The following is a 21,046-nucleotide window of genomic DNA, read 5'->3' on the forward strand; positions in this document are numbered from 1 at the left end:
GAGAGAGTGAAGATGGCAGAGGAGAGAGTGAAGATGGCGGTGGAGAGAGTGAAGATGGCGGTGGAGAGAGTGAAGATGGCGGTGGAGAGAGTGAAAATGGCGGTGGAGAGAGTGAAAATGGCGGTGGAGAGAGTGAAAATGGTGGTGGAGAGAGTGAAGATGGTGGTGGAGAGAGTGAAGATGGTGGTGGAGAGAGTGAAGATGGTGGTGGAGAGAGTGAAAATGGTGGTGGAGAGAGTGAAAATGGTGGTGGAGAGAGTGAAGATGGTGGTGGTGAGAGTGAAGATGGCGGTGGTGAGAGTGAAGATGGCGGTGGTGAGAGTGATGATGGCGATTGAGTGGTGATGATGATAGTGGTGAGAGGGATATTGAAGGTGGTGGTTGAGAGTGACAATGGTGGTGGTGGTGGCGAGAGCAATGATGGTGTTGGTGATGATGGTGAGAGTGATGATAGCGATTGAGTGTGGTGATGGTGAGGATGATGGTGGTGGTGATGATGAAAGTGATGTTGAAGGTGGTGGTTGAGAGTGATAGTGATGTGATGAAGGCGATGATGGTAGAGAGAGAATGATGATAATGTTGGTAAGCGATTGACATGCCACTCGTGAGGACAAATGCATTCATGATACACTGATCACTATAGTGGGTGAGTGATGAGGATAGTAACAATGGGTAAGAGTGATGATGGCAGTGTTAGTGGGTGAGTGGGATGTGGTGAAAGTGATCACGTTGGTGATAATTATAATAATGTAACAATGATAAGTATAACAATTATGGTGATAATGATAATAATGGTGACAATAATAATACCGAATAGAATGGAAGATATTGGAAATAAATGTGTGATTGTCGGAGAGATTTTCCTTCACACATCAGACATCTATATTCCTGTATTGGCAGGTTAAAGGGTATATGAAGCTTTATCTTTTCACATGTCATTGAGTAGGAGTCAATGTGCTGGGGCTCCCCACTGATCGCTGGAAGGGGCCATCAGACCCCTTCCACTTGCCCCTTCTAGACTTTAATTGCCGGAGTTGCTGTTGAAATCAATGTGATGTTCATGAATGGGACTCAATGCAGTTACACAATAAAACATGAAAGAAGAGTCCATAGCGGTGAATACTTTTACAGGCCCTATAATATGAATTCATACACATTGACTTACCAGCCAGAATAACCAAGTAACCCGCACTGTCCACAAACATCGACCTCAAAGGCATCGCTGGAAATCATCAGTCTCTCCAGTAACAGCATGCTGGCCCCATAACCGATTAAACAGTCGCGTTCCATTTCTCCGAGACGTAACCCGCCATCACGGGATCGTCCTTCAGTGGGCTGCCTGAAGAAAGCGCAGACACGAGTCAAACTATAACTTCATCGAGACATATTAAAGAGATTAAGGAAAAACGTCCCTAAAGTTTTTAAAATGTCTTAAACACAGGAAATGGCCGCCATTACAGTCACTGGGGTGGTCATCGATGTGTCCTGGTACCTGAATAGTAAATGTGACAATAAATCTAGGGGCAGGAAAGGCATCAATCCATGTCAAATTGCCAAGGAGCCTGGAAAAATGGTCCTGCTTACAGAACTGATGAGGGAGAGGAGGAGGGAGAGGAAGAGGAGGAGGGAGAGGAAGAGGGAGAGGAAGAGGAGGAGGGAGAGGAAGAGGAGGAGGGAGAGGAGGAGGGAGAGGAAGAGGAGGAGGGAGAGGAAGAGGAGGAGGGAGAGGAAGAGGAGGAGGGAGAGGAGGAGGGAGAGGGAGAGGAGGAGGGAGAGGAGGAGGGAGAGGAGGAGGGAGAGGAGGAGGGAGAGGAGGAGGGAGAGGAGGAGGGAGAGGAGGAGGGAGAGGAGGAGGGAGAGGAGGAGGGAGAGGAGGAGGGAGAGGAGGAGGGAGAGGGAGAGGGAGAGGAAGAGGGAGAGGAAGAGGAGGTTACACCAAGTGTAATATAGAATATTGTGAGTGTTTGTGTTTTATAAATCTACGTATCTACAAAACTTGCATGACCCTTGCCTGCTCACCGACGCCATTCACATAACTCACATATACAAGGGCATCACTCACAGCATTTATATCTATATAGTCTTGGGCTCACCAACCTCACGATCGCGTAACACACAGTGACGACTCTTGTGAACTTACCAATGTCCCTGTCTATCCCGATCATCACACTTGGTTTGCAGCAATGTTCACGTAGGTGATGTGTGTCAAAGTAACATCCACATGAATGCCAGAACTTCCGGTTTCCCAGCAGAACATTGCCCAGGGCATCACACTGCCACTGCCGACTTGTCTTCTACCCATAGTGCATCCTGGTGCCATCTCTTCCCTAGGTAAGCGATGTACACGCACCCGGCTGTCCACATGATGTAAAAGAAAACATGATTTATCAGACCAGGCACCTTCTTCCATCGCTCCATGGTTCAGTTCTGATGCTCACGTGCCCATTTCAGCTGAATTCGGCAGTGGACAGGGGTCAGCATTGGCACTGTGACTGGTCTGTGTGTTCTGACACCTTTCTATCAGAGCCGGCAGTAACTTTTTCAGCAATTCGTACAGTAGGTCTCCGGTGGGATCGGACCAGACAGGCTAGCCTTCACTCCCCACAGGCGTCATTGAGCTTTGGGCACACGTGACACTGGTGGTGGTTCACTAGTTCTCCTTCTTTGAGCCACTTATCTTAGGTCCTAACCGCTGCATACTGGGAACATCCCACAAGACCTGCCATTTTGGAGATATTCCCACCCAGTCGTCTAGTCATCACAATTTGGCCCTTGTCAGTGTCGCTCAGATCCTTACACTTTCCCATTTTTCCTGCATCCAAAACATCAACTTCAATAACTGACTGACCACTTACTGTCTAATATATTATATATCCCACCCCATGACAGACGCCATTGTCACCAGATGATCAATGTCATGCACTTCATCTGTCAGAGGTTTTAATGTCATGGCTGATCGGTGTATATACACATGTATACATGCTGTGGGTGTGTGTCCTATTGCAGTATGATAGCAACACTCACCAATGCTGCTCACTCCCCTCTGACATCACTCATTTTTATCACGCACCTCTCATACATATATCCTCAGGAAGTGTGATAAATTCCCTGAATGCATACGTGTACAGTAAACTAGATACAGTGACATCAAAATGATAAAACACCACTACTGGAGTCCGCACATTAGTATGGAGTGATAACAAAAAAAAAAAAAAAATGTATAATAATAAATTTAAAAAAAAAAAAAAATATATATATATATATATATATATATATATATATATATATATATATATATATTTTTTTTTTTTTATTTGATCGTATAGAATAGTGAGGAGGGGTCTCCCAAGTCACAGGTGTTTATAGGCAAAGCATAGGATTTTTTTTTTTTTGTGGAGATGTAAGAATGGATAAAGTAAAAAAAAAAACACACCCAGTGCTGGTATTTGCCTTGGAAAGCCTCCACTGCAACAGCTCACAGCAAAACACAGCCCGTTAAATAGACCCGGGAGACGTGGTCACAGCTTTTCCTGACAGCAGCTCCGTCCTGAGCCTTTTCTGAACATGTCTGGAACAGATGCCGTCCGGTCACCTCTCCCCACACGGAGGGCTGTGTAATCACACTCAAAGCAAGTCCCACAGATTGGATTTCAATAAATACTCAAGTCTACTAGAAGGATCCCAAAATAACTTAAAGGGCTATTCCGGTTTCAGCAAATGAAGTCTATTCATTGCATGATGAAAAGTTAGTCCATTATCTAAAGTACTTTGAGGGGAGTTTTAATTAACAGCTTTTTGCCAATTTTCTGGTGTAAAAATTCACTAAATTTGCGCACGCCGTGTTTGCAACTTTTTTCAAGAAAAGTGTGTGGGATTATCTGGGAGTGTGTGCGGCCGCCAGATTTATTATTATAAGTAAATGGCGCTATTAACAGGGATAGACTTCAATTTATGTAGTTAGAATAGCCCAAGATGCACCAAATCGATTAAGTGGTGTGCGCCCCTTGATACATTTGGCGCATCTTACTCCAACACACATCAGTTTGGGACGCCAGTCTGTCTCTTTGTATGTTTAGACTCATTTCAGATCTCTGCTAGCAGTCATTGAATGGGAACCTTGATTATTTAGATAAGAATCTGTCATGTGATGCTCATACAGGTGCGGTACAATTACAGTACAATTAACACAAGCCGTGCACCTGTGCGAGGATCACGTGACCAGAACGGATTTTCCTCCACTGGATGTAACACTAAACGCTCCTATTCACTGACTACAGGCAGAGATCTTGAAAACGGAGAGGAATTGATACACAAAATATATTAAAAAGTTACATCCTGTTTAATTATAGAATGAATAGTCATTATTTGCTGAAACCACATAACCCCTGGTTTGAGGGTTTAGGACATAGTGTGAAAATAGGAGGGTCTCTTCCTTGGGACACTTAGGGGGAGACGTATTAAGACTACGCCAGTCTTTATAAAAAGTAATCTAGTAAGATGCCAAAAATCTATCCAGAGGCACGCGCCTTTTAATAAATTTGTCGCATCTTCGGCTGTCCATACAACACTAAAGGAAATCTACGCCAGCCAGGAGCGGACGTCAACTTCCGCCAGTTTGTGTTAAATGTGTCGGGCCGCAGAGGCCGCACCCTTTAACTACGCGCCGCTAACTTTCTTAAGTGGCAAAAGCAAGGTGAACGACCCAAAAGTCTAAGGGTATGTTCACACGCAAACTCAAAAACGTATGAAAATACGGAGCTGTTTTCAAGCCAAAACAGCTCCTGATTTTCAGATGTTTTTGTAACAACTCGCATTTTTCGAGGAGTATTTTACGGCCGTTATTTGAGCCGTTTTTCAATGGAGTCAATGAAAAAAGCCTCCAAAATCGTCCCAAGAAGTGTCCGGCACTTCTTTTTCGCGGGCGTCTTTTTACGCGCGATATTTTGACAGCGACACATAAGCCTTGTGGGAACAGAACACCGTAAATCCCATTGCAAGCATTGGGCAGATGTTTTGAGGCGTAATGGTGCCGTTTTTTCAGGCGTAATTCGAGGCGTAAACGGCCCGAATTACGTCTGAAACCACTACGCGTGAACATACGCTAACGGTCTTCAACTTTTGGGCTATTTGCCACATTTCTACACCAGAAAACTGCCATAGAAAGGTTGATAACTTTCCCGGATAATATACAAGCACACGAAGAGATACACCCAGTGCCGTGCTTTGTGACAAAAGACAATTACAGAATATATACTGTTACCATGTCGATAAAAGCTAGTCATGGGGGACCCCACAAGTGGGACTTTGTCCTGATCAGCCGTTGACAGGGGAACCCAATAAATAGTGTGTGGAGGGTGCCCAAACCATACAACTCCCTTTGAATAGCGAGAACTTGAAACATGAGACATACACGACCTTTCGTTCCATCAGCTCTCTGTTATCGGTTGTCTCCAACTTGTGGCTCTCCAGCTGTTGCGAAACTACAACTCCTAGGACAGCGGCATGCTGGGAGTTGTAGTTTCGCCACAGCTGTAGACTAATGCTGTAAATGAGAAGATGACTGGTGAGGTTACCTTGTGAGAACCGCTCTGGGTCCTCTTGCTCGGGCATGCATCTTATCCAGCACCATGTGCTTCAACTTCTGGTAGTACACAGGGCCAAAGTATATATAGGCCTCCAGGGGCTCTCTACGAGGGATGACAAATACAGACAGAGGCTCGTTACAATGTGAGGTAGCTCGAAATAATCCCCTTATAAATCAAATGAGGTTTCTCCACTGGGAACACAACAGTTAACGGTCAGCCTGATGTCAGCGGACACTGAAGACCATGTGAGGATTATTAATAAAGTGGAGTGATATCATATTCAGGCTAATCCAACAGACGCATTGTGGTCCAGGAATCAATAATCCTACAGTGCCCAGCCATTTGATGGAAAAGCACACGAGGTTACGTGCAGAGTTATTGCTTCCCTGAATTATCGCTCAGTTTCAGGTCGGCTGCTGTTCCCCAGAAACAGTGCCACTCTGGTCTGTGGGCAGTGTCTGCTATTGCATGGGACAAAGCGGTCATAGCAGATATAGTCCATTGATGAGTGTGGAGTGACTATTCTTCACTTATACAATCTTTTTAAGGTCTTTCCAGTTTTTTCTGGTCATATGCCTGTATGGCAGAGACCAGGGATTACCGTCAAGGAGGAATTGCCCCCCCCCTCCTAGGAGAATTGGCGCAATGATGTGTAAAATGATGCTGGAAACTTTATAAGAACAAATAGAAATACTTCCACTATATACACTTCGAGTGCGGCTTTATAATGAGCTGTGGATCTCTCCCGCCCGCCATCCTCGGATTGACAGCTTCTCTATATCCTCATTCACACATTGCAGATTGGTCAGTATTTTGAAATGAAAACTACAGTGAATCTTAAACACAGGGGAAATATAAAAGGGAAAGATTTATACTTAGTCTCTTCTTTTACATCCACTCCTAATTTGGGCTGCAAAATACTGAACAAATCTGCATTGTGTGAATGAGGCCTAATACAGGGAAGATGTTAATCAGAGGCTGCTGGTCAGAAGACGTTCCACAGCTCGTGAATAAGCGGGACTTAGGACTTGCCCAGCACTGACAGGTCCTCTTTAAAGACATTTTCCCCCAATTAAACTTGAAACTGAAATCAAAATATTGCCCAGCAAAGCAAATGACCATATTGTTTAAGGTTCTGTGAACATCACATTTTTGGCCTACGTTTAAAGTATACACTAGGAAAAGCTCCTGATGTATACGCTGGGCGTGGGCTGTGGCGGATGTTTTAACAGTAGCATCTCTCATCATAGCGTTTAATGATTTAGGTTAAACTTACACGTCTGGAACCCTCAGGACCCGGTTCATGATGTTATACGTTAAACGGATACCATTGTAGTCTTTGGGCGACGGATGCCACTAATGGGCATAAATTTAACACGTACGTCACCGATAGACTATAGTGGTATCTGTTTAACGTATACGTCGTGGAAGGCTATTAAATCATATAACTGGGACGTATATGCCATACAATAGCGTACGTCACCCATAGGCTCCCAGGCTAAAAAAAACAAACCAAAAAACAAGTCTACTGTGCAATATACATTTTTTTGCAGGATTCCTCGGGATTGAAAAGCATAGTCTACTAACCCATTCCATTCTCCGAAAAATAGGCATACCGATGTATACCAGCCAGACAGAGACCAAAAGGACAAACTTTTGGCCTCCCTCGGGTAATGGAGGCCTATAGACACGTTTAGCGTGTACGTCGGGTGCCTTCCCGATGTACACGCTAGACGTAAGGCCAAAATATGAAGTTCACAGTCTAAATAGCACCATTTTTATAAGAGACATTATTGAAGGTTCTTACCCAGTTATTCCAGATGTTACATAATCTTTCCCCAAGTAGTTGTACCCATATCGAATGAGGTCTTCACACACATCCTTTACTTTGCTGCCCCCAAAGGCTGTGCCGTAGTGAAATCTTCCATCCAGGACCCCAGCCTTTCCAGCCAAGAGTTCAATTAACTTCCCAACCTGTGTAGGGACAAGGGGGAAAGGTCATAGTGAATTAAAGATAATTAGATGTGGTGGTAAAAGCTGCGTCCACCTTTGAATCAAACTCAATTTTCATTGCACCAATTCAACTGAAAATATATATTTTTAAAAAATCAAGTCAATTTGCAAATAGTCACGATTAAAAATGTTCTTAAATTTTGTGTCCACAGTTCCTATGCAGAGCTATGCGTTTCCATGTTTACACCACTTCCTTTGCCCCCCCCCCCCCCTCTAAGGGTATGTTCACACAGCAGCGTCCGTAACGGCTGAAATTACGGGGATGTTTTCAGGAGGAAACATCCCCGTAATTTCAGCCGTAACGGCATGTGCAGGCGCTTGAACGCCGCGTCCATTACGGACGTAATTGGCGCTGCTTTTCATTGGAGTCAATGAATAACGGCTCCAATTACGCCCCAAGAAGTGACAGGTCACTTCTTTGACTCGGGCGTCCATTTACGCGCCGTCATTTGACAGCGGAGCGTAAATATACGCCGTGTGAACAGACAAACGTCTTCCCATTGCTTTCAATGGGCAGATGTTTGTCAACGCTATCGAGGCGCATTTTTCGGACGTAATTCGGGACAAAAACGCCCGATTTACGTCCGTAATTAGTGTGTGTGTGTGAACATACCCTAATTGTAAACCTACAGAGTAGAAGAGAGGGCAGATGGAAAAGAGAAACATAACTGCAGGATCAGACGACACACAAGGGTAGTTTGTAGTCTGTTACCATGGACACACATACGGCTGCATAGGAGCTGTATACCAAAAAACAATAGGATATTTTTATAGTAAATACTATTTGCAAAATACTTTTTTCTTATTAGATGCAAAGAAAATAGTTGCAAGCATACACATATATATATATATATATATATATACACACACACACACACACACACACACACACACACATATATAAAGACTGAGGTCTAGACAGTCACATACAGTGGACAGATGCCATTTACTCCTTTATATTAGGGCATTCTATAGATGTCTTATTATATAAGAGTTAACATCACATCCTTGTAATAATGGCATTAAACGACAGTGTTTGAGCTGACAGTTATCTCATAATAATTGCGATCAGGAGACCACCACAATCTTATAAACCGTGACAAAGAACATTGCACCGGATTACTACTCATCTTACAGGGACTTGGATGTCACTCCCTGATTCTAATGTCTCTAAAGTCAGCGCTACAAACAGCTGGAGGTTTATTAGTTTTACATTCATATAAACACCATTAACAGGATTCTGCCCTTTTAAATACAGATTGTCCCGACAAGCCGCCTCATGCTAGGAATTTACCCTCTGCCTGTCAAACTCCGGCAGATCATTCCTGAATAAAACGCGGTGCGTCCCTAAAATTGGGAACATTACGTTTATAGCTCCACGGCCTCACAAACGAACTGGGATACGAGGTTCTCCACCAATTCTGGCGACATCTACATAGTACATATGTTTGGCTTTCGTGGAAAAAACCCTTCCAGGTATTCTGGATTTCTCTGGTCTTATAGTAGGGACAATATTTCAATATATGTTTGGACTGTTGGTGGAGAATTTTTTTTCTATATGGCTTTACTGTAGTATATAGCCTGTGACCCATAGGAAGTTTACAGATGGCATCAGTGAAGAATATGGTTTCTCAGTGACTGCACATAACCATTTTTGAATAGTTCCTGTTTATATCAGAAGTGATAGGATTATAGTCAATATATTAGAAAATGTTACATATCACATACTTTTGCAAAAAATGTAATTAGTAATTTATCTTTATAGTTGTTAGAGCCGTTTTTTCTGATACAGAGCTCAAAACCACGCCTGTTTCCCATAAAACAGCCATAAAGTGAATGATAAAATTCTGCTACCTTAAGCGCTAAGCCCGGAAAAGACCTTGATGTCAATGTCCATATATGGACAGTGATATCAGGGGCTTTCGACTATGAAGTCCCCAGCCAGAGAACCACAAGCGCTCTGGCCGGGGACTACTGTTTTGGGAAAGCCCTTGACGTCACTGTCCATATAAGGATAGTGACGTCAGGGGCTTCACCAGTCACAGAATTCTCAGTCAGAGTGCTACCGATGATCTGGCCGGGGACTCCGTAGTAGAAAGCCCCTGAAATCATTGTCCATACATGAACAGTGACGTCCGGGGCTTCCCCAGGGCCGGAATCCTCTGGCCGAGCGCTACTTGATGCCCTTCTCCGGGATTCCGACAGTGGGAAAGCTCCTAAAGTTATAGATTTAATGTATACCTGTGACGGATGCCATTCAGTGGCATCCATTACACATAGGAAGCTATGTAAAAAAACATATACCGCACAGTTTTTGGTTTTTTTCGGGACACCTCAGGATGGAATAGCATAGTATACTACGTTATTCCAACCTCTCCCCCAAAAAGAAAAATGGTATATCGATGTAAAGAAACCCAACAGAGGCCAAAGGGACACTCCTTTGGACTCCCTCAGGCTAATGGAGCCCTATAGACACGTTTAGAGCGTCTACAGGGTTTTCCCAAAGTGAAGGCTAAATATAGGACCAAAGCGTGATGTGAACAGGCCCTTATATATCTCCCATTTAATTCAATAATAAATCAGTCTTTAGTAAGCTTCGAAAGCTCCCCCTAGTGGTGGTTACGTTTTATCTTTTAACTAGTGCTGTTTGAAGAAAAAGCAAGGGTATGGAACTTGTATATATAAAAAAAAAAAAAAAAGAACAAAAATGGAGCTCCAACCAATACAAAGATATAGTATCAAATTGGGCAGCACAAAACTATAAACTTGTTTAGCTTACCAAAAAGTTATGTTTTTTTGTTATTTTACAGTTTTTTCAAGATAAATACCACAATTGCCGGGTTACAGATAAAGACAGGGACACCCATCACATCTGCTTTTGGAAAAGTAACCTGTATTATCTTGTTACAAAATTTTTTTTATGTATTTGATATAAAACTAAAATAAAAACCAAAATAAAACCTTATCCCTTGTGAATTAAACAAATTTGTTTTACATGACAACCATCAAAATGGGAACACCAACCGTCATACGAGATGGGAAGCCATGAGGATTCATGATAATATCAGGGCAAATCCCTGTATCACAAAACGGCATATCTTCTTGCTGAACAATTAAACCACACACACCTGAAAAGTAAAAAAAAAAAAAAGTTATATTGTATATATTTTTATTTATAAGATGACACAAAATGTAAGAAAAAAAAAATTCTACGCCTTCTCTGGATAAAATTTTGTTGAAATAGCCAACATGTTACTTTATTCAACTCAATTTCTCCTTTGGAGATTTTGTTTTTGAAGATTTTTAAGCAGATCCAAGTAATGTTTGATATTTTGCCTTCTACCATGGAGTTCAAATATTAATAAAAAAAAAAAAGAAAATAAAATCATGGCACTCAGAGAAATAAAAAAAAAACATATATATACACACACACTGTACATAAAACATATAGCATTGTATAAGGGGTATATGCCTGGTAAATGTAGGTCCCATCTCTGGGACCCGCACCCCCGTCCCACCTTGAGAAGCGTCTGCCACATTCAAGAGGAGACAGAATGAAGAAGTGGTCCAAAAATCCTGTTGATGGGTCATAAATGTCTGAGATGGGAATAACCCTTTAATGTTATAGAAATAAAAACAAATCCTGCTATAGAACCCAAGCAAGAGATGGATCTGGTACAAGGATCATTATAGAGATCAATTGGTGACAGAAATCTCTGGAGAAAACGCGTAAACTCCATTAAAATCTCATCGAAACTATTTCGATTACTTATCAATGTCAAAAATTGTTATAAACAAACCGTGAAAAGTTTGGGTTCCCCTATGGAGAATATAACATGGGTATGAGGGCTCAAAATTTTCAGATGAGCTTGAACTTGAAGAGGTTTATGTTTTTTTTTGGTAACCTCCTGGATGAGTTGTCGATGCGCTCTTGGTGAAATTTTGGTAGGCCGTTCACTCCTGGAAAGGTTCACCACCAGTTTTTCTCCATTTGTTTATAATGACTCTGACGGAGGTCCGCTGGAGTCCCAGAGCCTCAGCAATGGCTGTATAACCCTTTCCAGACGGGTAGATTTCAACGTCTTTGGCATCTGTATTTGAATCCCTTTAGGACGTGGCATCACGTGCTGCTTTTTGAGACCTTTTACCCGGCGTCACATTGCCAGACAGGTTCTATGTAAGCGATATTTAGACTCAACAGGTCCGGCAGTAATCATGCCCGGGTGCGGCTAGTAGTTCAGCCCAATTGTCAATTGAAATTGGTTGACTTTGTAGCTAAGGGGGCAATTACTTTTTTTACATAGGGCGAGGTAGGACTAATAAATGAGATCATTTAAAAGTTAAATTTTGTGTTTACTTGGGTTATCTTGGTCTCATATTAAAAGTAGTTGTTTTATGGTCTGAAAAATATACAAAAATAGAAGAAATTTGGAAGGGGGCAAAAAGTTTTTGAAAGCACTGTATATACAAAGTAAATAGAGTTTTCTCCAAAGCCCTACATAGCCCTGTTCAAAGCCGACACTGCTAACCAGAACCTAAGCTCAAGGTAACATCGAATGCGCCAACCCCTGAGAACCCCTTTTATGTGCCAAAGCGGTTCCCATAGCAGACAGTCGCTGTGTTGTTTGTTTTGTGTGAAAGTAAGTGATAAAAGAAGCATGAAATCGACACAGAAAAGCAAAACAGCAGAAAGAAGTGGGGACTCTCCATCATAGCGGCTCCTACCCTCTGCTGACTCGCGTAACAATGGGATCTACACATCCATCCGCAGATCTAACACAGCTGTGCATTTCATTAGATCAAGAGGCCGAGTGACACAAGTAAATAATTAACTTATTCTGCTCTGCTGACTGTGCCTGCAAGACCAGTCATAGCTGACAGATTTTAATACGGGATAACACAAAAGGGCCGTAATGAGCTTAGAATAAGTTATAGTTTGAAAGTAATGAATACTTACAGCGCTAATATTAAAATTAAGAGGTTTTAATGCCGGATACGAGAAGGAACGAGAAATAAAATCTGTTAAAGCGAATCATCAAAACGTTTTTGTTTTTTTAATTTAAAAAATAAATAAATGATTGTATAATTATTAACATGAGTACGGTAAAAATATTTTTTACAATATATGAAAATAAATAATTACAGTGGTAGGAAAATTATGTAAAAATAAATATATATATATGTTCGTTCAAGTTAATAAAATAATTATTAATTAGAACTAATTTTAATTACTTCATTATAATGTTATATATACATAGATGTAAAAAAAAAAAAAAAAAAAAATTAGTAAAATTAAAAAAAAAAAATTATATATATATATATATATAATTTTTTATATATAGCATTATAATGAAAAAGATATATACAGACACAGATTTATATCATTTTTTTTTTACATAATTTTCCTTCCACTATCATTTTTTTCCCCATTAGTGACATCACTATAATTGTAATTAACACATGTATTTAGTTTGGTTTAAGTTCAAATAGCATATTAATAATGTATAACGTATAAGTTCAAAAAGTTGAAAAGGTCATTGTGTTAAAAAAATTCTTATATTTTATATCATTTTTAATGAAAAAAAAAAATCACATCGTATTTAGAGGTCACACCAAAAACTATTCTAAATGTTTGAGAAATGGTTATTCTTAAATGCATTTAAACTAAAGTATCATGTGTAAAATATTTTCAACTGTTTTGTAACCTATAAAATAAAAGTGACAATCTGAATAATATAATAAAAGAATGTTTTTAAAAAAAATAGCAAATTATTATTATTGTGTGTCAATATAAGTGGGCATACCATATCGTCCACCTATGCATTTCAATAATTTTCTGTAAAAGACCAGGGGAAAAAAAAAAAAAAAGAAAAGGGGGTCCAACGACCAAATAACCCAAACCTAACCCATTCTTTTTAGTAAATATTAAACCCGTTCGGTTGTGTCTGCCTTTCCTACGTAAACAAGAGAGTGAAATGATATTAGCGTTCTGCTTAAAACTTGTAAAGAACACAATACATTTGTAACACCGCGTTCCCAGAAGCCCCTGAAAGGCTCAGAGTAAGACATTTGCATAGCGGTAAAGCACACAAAGGAACTGATTAATTGAAAAACCTCACAATGCTCCTGCCCTATTATAAAGCAACCGCAGGAACTCGACAAAACACACACCGCAAAAAAAATATTGGCGTAACAATGTGTGTGCTTAGTGGAGAACTGTCAGAGGACACGACTGTAATTTTATTCTGTGCCATAAACGGGGAGTGAGAGAGTCAGCAGCACTCGCTGAACAATGTGCCGGGGGGTCGGAGGGTCACTCAATGAGGGGGGGGGGGGGCGATCTAAATATTTGCTTACCTTCAAATGAGCATTTAATACGGAATTCATAGCTGGAACTCGGGACATGGACTAAGACCCTAGAGGATGAAAAGGAGCCTCGTTCGCTGCTACTTCTTCTTGGAACTTGCCAATTAGTTGGTCATTTTAAATGGGAATGTATTTACAGAAGGGACGTCTCATTTACGAGAGAGTCCGACCATCACAGTCCGCATTCATGGCCATTGTGCGAGGGAGAGACACTTGTCCAGGGGAAAAACACCAGCGCCGTTGTTTATCTCGCATGTATTTCATTCTTTTATTGCGATCCCGTTAGTGACCTGCAGCTCCGTCAGCTGTACAAGGCGGCACGCTGGGACTTCTAGTCCAACAACAGATCAGGTATTTGTAGATGGGTCCAAATCGGTTTACTTATTTAACCTCTTAAGAACCAAACCATTTTTGGCCTTTTAGACCGTACACATTTTTTTTGATTTTTCACCTACGCATGCTGGAACTAAAAATATATTTTTTAATTTTTTTTTCAGCATCAACGCAACAATATGGCTATCCCAGTATATTCTGCCTGCGCATAGACACCTGTTAAGGTACGCCACTGGAATGCCCTAACTGGCTTGTACAAGAGACAACCCCCTAGCGACATTTACCTGGTCCCTGGCTGTCTCCACAGTGTTGCCAGCCCCTGCCGCTGGGGAGCTTGATCGCGGCACGGAACGGGTTAACTGCCATGAACGCATGGGAAAAGTGGCAGTGCCCATGAGATCAGCTTGACATAGTTGTAAGTCAAGGTTCCTCAACCGCTTAGACATACTATTACATAATGGCGAGTTAAAGTGGTTGTCTAGGATTAGGGAAACATGGCAGCGTTTAAAAAAAAAACAAAAAAACAGTGCCACACCTGTTCACAGGTCGGGTGTGGTATTGCAAGTCAACCCTATTCAATTCAATGGCACTGAGCTGTCAGACCAGACACAACCCATAGACAGATAGGGTGTTGTTCCCAAAAGAAAGATGCCATGTTTTTCTAATACTGGAAACCCCTTTAAGGAGTTGAAGGGATATTACAGTTTCAGCCAATTAAAGTCTATTAATTTTCTTTAAAAATAGTTATACAATTTCTCAATATACTTTCTGTATAAATTCTGCATGGTTTTCAAGATCTCTGCTTGTAGTCATCTAATCGGAACCTTCAAGGGATAAAAATCTGTCCTGTTCACGTGATGGACACACAGGTGCATGGTTCGTTACAATATACAGCTCTAACAACTGTACTGTAACGAGCCCAGCACCTGTGTGTCCAGATTGTTATCCCCTGAAAGTAAATAATGAAGGTTTCGTATTGAATGGCTGACTGACTGCAAACAGAGATCTTGAAAACCCTTATTTATGAGATTCCACGACTCAAGCGATTACATTTTATTACAAAGCATAAGAAATAGACGGGAATTGAAACACAATCAAGCCCGAAGTATTAGCTGAAAGCAAGCAAGGCTTACAACAAAGTATTACGGCAATAACAAAGGGGGTAGGGGGGGGGGCGCCCCATTTAAATCAACACCTCAATAGCTTTTTTGCTTTTCAAAAAGGAGAAATCTACAGACCAACGTGATGAGAAATCTGTTTCCTAAACACTAAAGATTTTGCTCAATATTTCCTCTAACTTGTAGAGCTCGAAGGGAAAAAAAAAAAATTAGAAAGGGGCTGCTGTTACTTTGATGTAAAGAAATCAATATATGACTGGTCCTTAAGAACATTTCTCAGTCTGTCATGTGAAAACGGATTAGCACCTCCAACAAAAAGGGTCTGCAGATCAGAGATCAGAGGACTAAGCAGTGATGCCAGGGAGTATTAGACGGGTGGGGAGGGCTGGGTGCGAGTACAGGACGGCTGCAAGGGAAGATTCTCCAAAAGTTTTAATGGTCACATTATGATGGTGGTATATATATATATATATATATATATATATATATATATACACATACATACATCTACCTATGTGTGAGGATATACTAGTCCTTCTAAATGAATTAGAATATCATCAAAAAGTTAATTTATTTCCGTAATTCAATTCAAAAAGTGAAAGTCATATTCTATAGATTCATTGCACACAGAGTGATCTATTTCCAGCATTTTTTTGCTGTTAATGTTGATGATTATGGCGAACAGTTAATGAAAACCCCAAATTCAGTCTCTCAGAAAATTTGAATATTGGGTAGAAGTTGAAGATTGTCGCCTCCTGGTGTGACACTCTAATCAGCGAATCAACACAAAACACCTGCAAAGGTTTCCTAAGCCTTTACAAGGACGGGTCTGCTGCTCAGTGTCCAAAGTCCTGTTGTCAGATGAAAGTAAATTTTGCATTTCATTTGGAAATCTCGGTCCCATGGTCTGGAGGAAGAGTGGAGAGGCTCAATCCAAGTGTCCTGCGGTCCAGTGTGAAGTTTCCGCAGTCAGTGATGGTTTGGGGGCCGTGTCATCTGCTGGTGTTGGTCACTGTGTTATATCAAGTCCAGAGTCAGCGCAGCGTCTAGCAGGACATTTCCCAGCACTTCATGCTTCCCTCTGCTGACAGCTTTATGGCGATGCGGATTTCATTTTCCAGCAGGACTTGGCACCTGCCCACACTGCCAAAAGTACCAATACCTGGTGTAATAACCACAGTATCACTGCGCTCGATTGACCAGCAGACTCGCCGACCTAAACCCCATAGAGAATCTACCGGGTATTGTCAAGAGGAAGATGAGAGACACCAGACCCAACAATGCAGACGAGCTGAAGGCCGATATCAAAGCAACCTGGGCTTCCATAACACCTCACAGTGCCACAGGCTGATCGCCTCCATGCCACGCCGCATTGATAACACCTCAGCAGTGCCACAGGCTGATCGCCTCCATGCCACGCCGCATTAATAACGCCTCAGCAGTGCCACAGGCTGATCGCCTCCATGCCACGCCGCATTAATAACACCTCAGTAGTGCCACAGGCTGATTGCCTCCATGCCACGCCACATTGGTAACACCTAAGCAGTGCCACAGGCTGATCGCATCCATGCCACGCCGCATTAATAACACCTCAGCAGTGCCAGAGGCTGATCGCCTCCATGCCACGCCGCATTGATAACACCTCAGCAGTGCCACAGGCTGATCGCCTCCATGCCACGCCGCATTGATGCAGTAATTAATGCAGTGTCGGAGACCCAACCAAGTATTGAGGGCAGATACTGTACAGACTTTTCAGTAGGCCAACATTTTGGTATTAAAAATAATTTTGGGTTTTTGGAAATAGATCACTCTGTGTGTAATGAATCGATATAATATATAGTATAGAACATAATATTCTATATTCGCTTTCAGTGATTTATATATGAATATATCTATACAGATCTCTTTATACACAAACATTTATATAAATCGTGCTCTCTCATCTCTCCTATCTATCCTTCCATCTATCGAATATCTATCCATCTATCGAATATCTATCCATCTATCCAATATCCATCTATCTATCCAATATCCATCTATCTAATATCCATCTATCTATCTATCTAATATCCATCTATCTAATATCCATCTATCTAATATCCATCCATCTATCTATCTAATATCCATCCATCTATCTATCTAATATCCATCCATCTATCTATCTAATATCCATCCATCTATCTATCTAATATCCATCTATCTAATATCCATCTATCTAATATCCATCTATCTAATATCCATCTATCTAATATCCATCTATCTAATATCCATCTATCTAATATCCATCTATCTAATATCCATCTATCTAATATCCATCTATCTAATATCCATCTATCTAATATCCATCTATCTAATATCCATCTATCTAATATCCATCTATCTAATATCCATCTATCTAATATCCATCTATCTAATATCCATCTATCTAATATCCATCTATCTATCTAATATCCATCTATCTAATATCCATCCATCTATCTATCTAATATCCATCCATCTATCTAATATCCATCTATCTATCTAATATCCATCTATCTATCTAATATCCATCTATCTAATATCTATCTATCTATCTAATATCCATCTATCTAATATCCATCCATCTATCTATCTAATATCCATCCATCTATCTAATATCCATCTATCTATCTAATATCCATCTATCTATCTAATATCCATCTATCTAATATCCATCTATCTATCTAATATCCATCTATCTAATATCCATCCATCTATCTATCTAATATCCATCCATCTATCTAATATCCATCTATCTATCTAATATCCATCTATCTATCTAATATCCATCTAATATCTATCTATCTATCTATCTAATATCCATCTATCTATCTAATATCCATCTATCTATCTAATATCTATCTATCTATCTAATATCCATCTATCTATCTAATATCCATCTATCTATCTAATATCCATCTATCTATCTAATATCCATCTATCTATCTAATATCCATCTATCTATCTAATATCCATCTATCTATCGAATATCCATCTATCTATCTAATATCCATCTATCTATCTAATATCCATCTATCTATCTAATATCCATCTATCTAATATCCATCTGTCAGTTGAGTAGGGATGAATTGCAGAGTTGTCAGATACAGACCCTGGTGCCTCAGGACGCCCAAAAACTGCACTGCTGCATAAAAGAACAGCACTTCTATAAAAAAAAAAAATACATGATGGGGAGAGGGGCTGGCATCGATTTTGCATTGGTCTCCAGAAGCTTCAAACTAAACTTTTAACTGTTGCGTCAAAAGATACTTATTGCTCAAGTCACAATAAATATATACACATATATAGAAGAAATTGACAGCTGTTTGTTAGATAGACACAGAACCTCATCTATGGAGGCCTCGGGCACACTATTAACTTTGATCGGCCAAGAGAATTATCGTCCATTTTTAGGGCACTGAACGAAGATGTACGAGACTGACCAACCTCCAAAATCTGTCTGGGACTCGATCGGACATGTTGGATTTTTTTGCGGTCATTTGTTGTGAACAGTTGTGCAGACTGTACAGAAATCTTAGTTTCCTGCGGCCGACGATATGAGAAGAGCATGTACCAACAAATAATGTCATGAGATGGGAAGTGTATCTTCGTGCACTTGTTCCTTAGGTGTATTCCAGCCTACAGCATTTTTCACTGATCCACTGGATCGGAGAAAAATGCTAGATCAGTGGGGGTCAGACTGCCGGGACCTCCACTGATTGCCAGAACGTAGAGCACGTCGCTCGGCTTTCTCCATGAGCCCCATAGACTTTGAATGGAGTGGCAGCGCGCATGCCTGGCCTCTACTGTATTCAAACTCCTCCTAGCTGCCATCTTGGCCTTATTCCGGTGCATATGCCTTTTCACGGTGCTTCATCGGAATAAATAAATAGAGCAGGGAGCCGTTAAATCTCCCTGCTCTGGGGGCATCGATCTCGTCAATCTATCCACTCAGATGCGGCACTCAATAGCGAGCGCCGCATCTGAGTGGTTTTGGAGAGAGGGACGAAGCGCTCTCTCTCTCACCCCACCGGCATCCTGCGATAAGATCGCAGGATGTCGGTGGTTTCTTTGGCAGCTGGGGGGGGTGGTCTAACAAAGCCCCCCGGGTCTGCCACTAGTTATGCCTGCTAGGCCACGCCAGACGCATGGCCTAGCAGATGCCTGTCCGTTTTGCAAAAGTATTGCAGTATATTATAAATGCGATCGGAGGATCGCATAGTGAAGTCCCCTGGTGGAACTAGTAGAAAAAGTTTTAAAAAAAGTTTCATAAAGTTATTGGGAAAAAAAAAAATGAAAAGCACATCTTTCCCAATACAAAATGCTTTATTATTTAAAAAAAAGTAAGACAAGTTACACATATTTGGTATCGCCGCATCCGTAACGACCCCAAACATAAAAGTTATTACATTATTTAATCCGCACGGTGAACGCTGTAAAAAGTTAAATAAAAAAACGAAATAAAAATTGCTGTTTTCTATGACTACTGCCTTAAAAAAAAAATGGGATAAAATGTGATCAAAAAATCGCATCTACGCCAAAATGGCACCAATAAAAACTACAAGTCGTCTCGCAAGAAAAAAAAGCCCTCATACAACCGCATCGGCGAAAAAATAAAAAAAGTTATGGCTCTTGAAATATGGACACACAAAAACAAATACTTTTGAAAAAAAAAAAGGGTTTTTACTGTGTAAAAGTAGTAAAATATACAAAATCGATATCAATTTGGTATAGTTGCAATCGTAGCTGAATAAAGTTATGGTGTTATTTATACCACACGTTAAACGGCGTGAATTTAAGATGAAAAAAAGTGTGGTGAAATTGCTGTTTTTTTCTATTCCCCCCCAAAAAAAAAAAAGTTGATAAAAGTTAATCAATAAATTCTATGTACCCCAAAATGGTGCTATTAAAAAATACAACTTGTCCCGCAAAAAACAAGACCTTATACAGCTATGTCGACGCAAAAATAAAAAAAAGTTATAGCTCATTGAATGAGACGATGGAAAAACTTAAAAAACTTAAAAAAAGCACGAACAACCCCTTTAACTTATTCCCTGGCGCTTCCTGATCTCCTACAATACCATCATCATATTCTGATGCAGCTCTATGCTCAATAAGGCTGGCCCATACAAAACCATCTTTAACCCAACAGGGTATGAATTGGGCGGTGTATGGGGGAGACCTTACTGCTGTCAGTGGCAATGCATAGGCTGGGGATACACGACATAAGACCGCAATGTTGGGCTGCTAAAATCGCAACGAATGATGGTGAATGTGGCCGTGTTGAAATCCAGCAGGTCTGGATACCTGCCGACTGTCGTGTTGCTGTAACTTGCGAGATGCAACGCGACCACATACAATATCATTAGTTGCAGTGTAGCGTCATGACATTGTGGTCTTGTGCCGCGAGGCTACGAGTCGCCATGAAGCCGTAGACTTAGGATATCTCGTCACTAGAGCACAGGAGTCCGAGCGGAGGAAAGGAGATGGGTCAGAAGCTGCGATCATCAGTCGTATTTCTTAAATAGTTCTAGTAGACGTCCCTAGAACCTACGAAAAATCTTAAGGTTAATTGGAGTGGTCAACATGGGCCGGGCCGACATAGTGATCTAC

General features: G+C 40.9%; 1 protein-coding gene across 1 annotated transcript in view; it reads right to left on the minus strand.

Moving 5' to 3' along the window:
• POLR3B (RNA polymerase III subunit B) overlaps positions 1-21,046 on the minus strand; it is an 89,517-nt gene that overhangs the window by 981 nt on the left and 67,490 nt on the right. Inside the window, exons 24-27 of the mRNA XM_075856074.1 lie at positions 10,623-10,726; positions 7,393-7,559; positions 5,574-5,687; positions 1,166-1,339 (exon numbers count right to left, since the gene is read on the minus strand). Coding sequence (XP_075712189.1) covers positions 1,166-1,339; positions 5,574-5,687; positions 7,393-7,559; positions 10,623-10,726 — 559 coding nt within the window. The remainder of the gene's footprint in view (positions 1-1,165; positions 1,340-5,573; positions 5,688-7,392; positions 7,560-10,622; positions 10,727-21,046) is intronic.

This window comes from Rhinoderma darwinii, chromosome 3, assembly GCF_050947455.1.
Source record: "Rhinoderma darwinii isolate aRhiDar2 chromosome 3, aRhiDar2.hap1, whole genome shotgun sequence".
Classification (NCBI taxonomy): domain Eukaryota; kingdom Metazoa; phylum Chordata; class Amphibia; order Anura; family Rhinodermatidae; genus Rhinoderma; species Rhinoderma darwinii.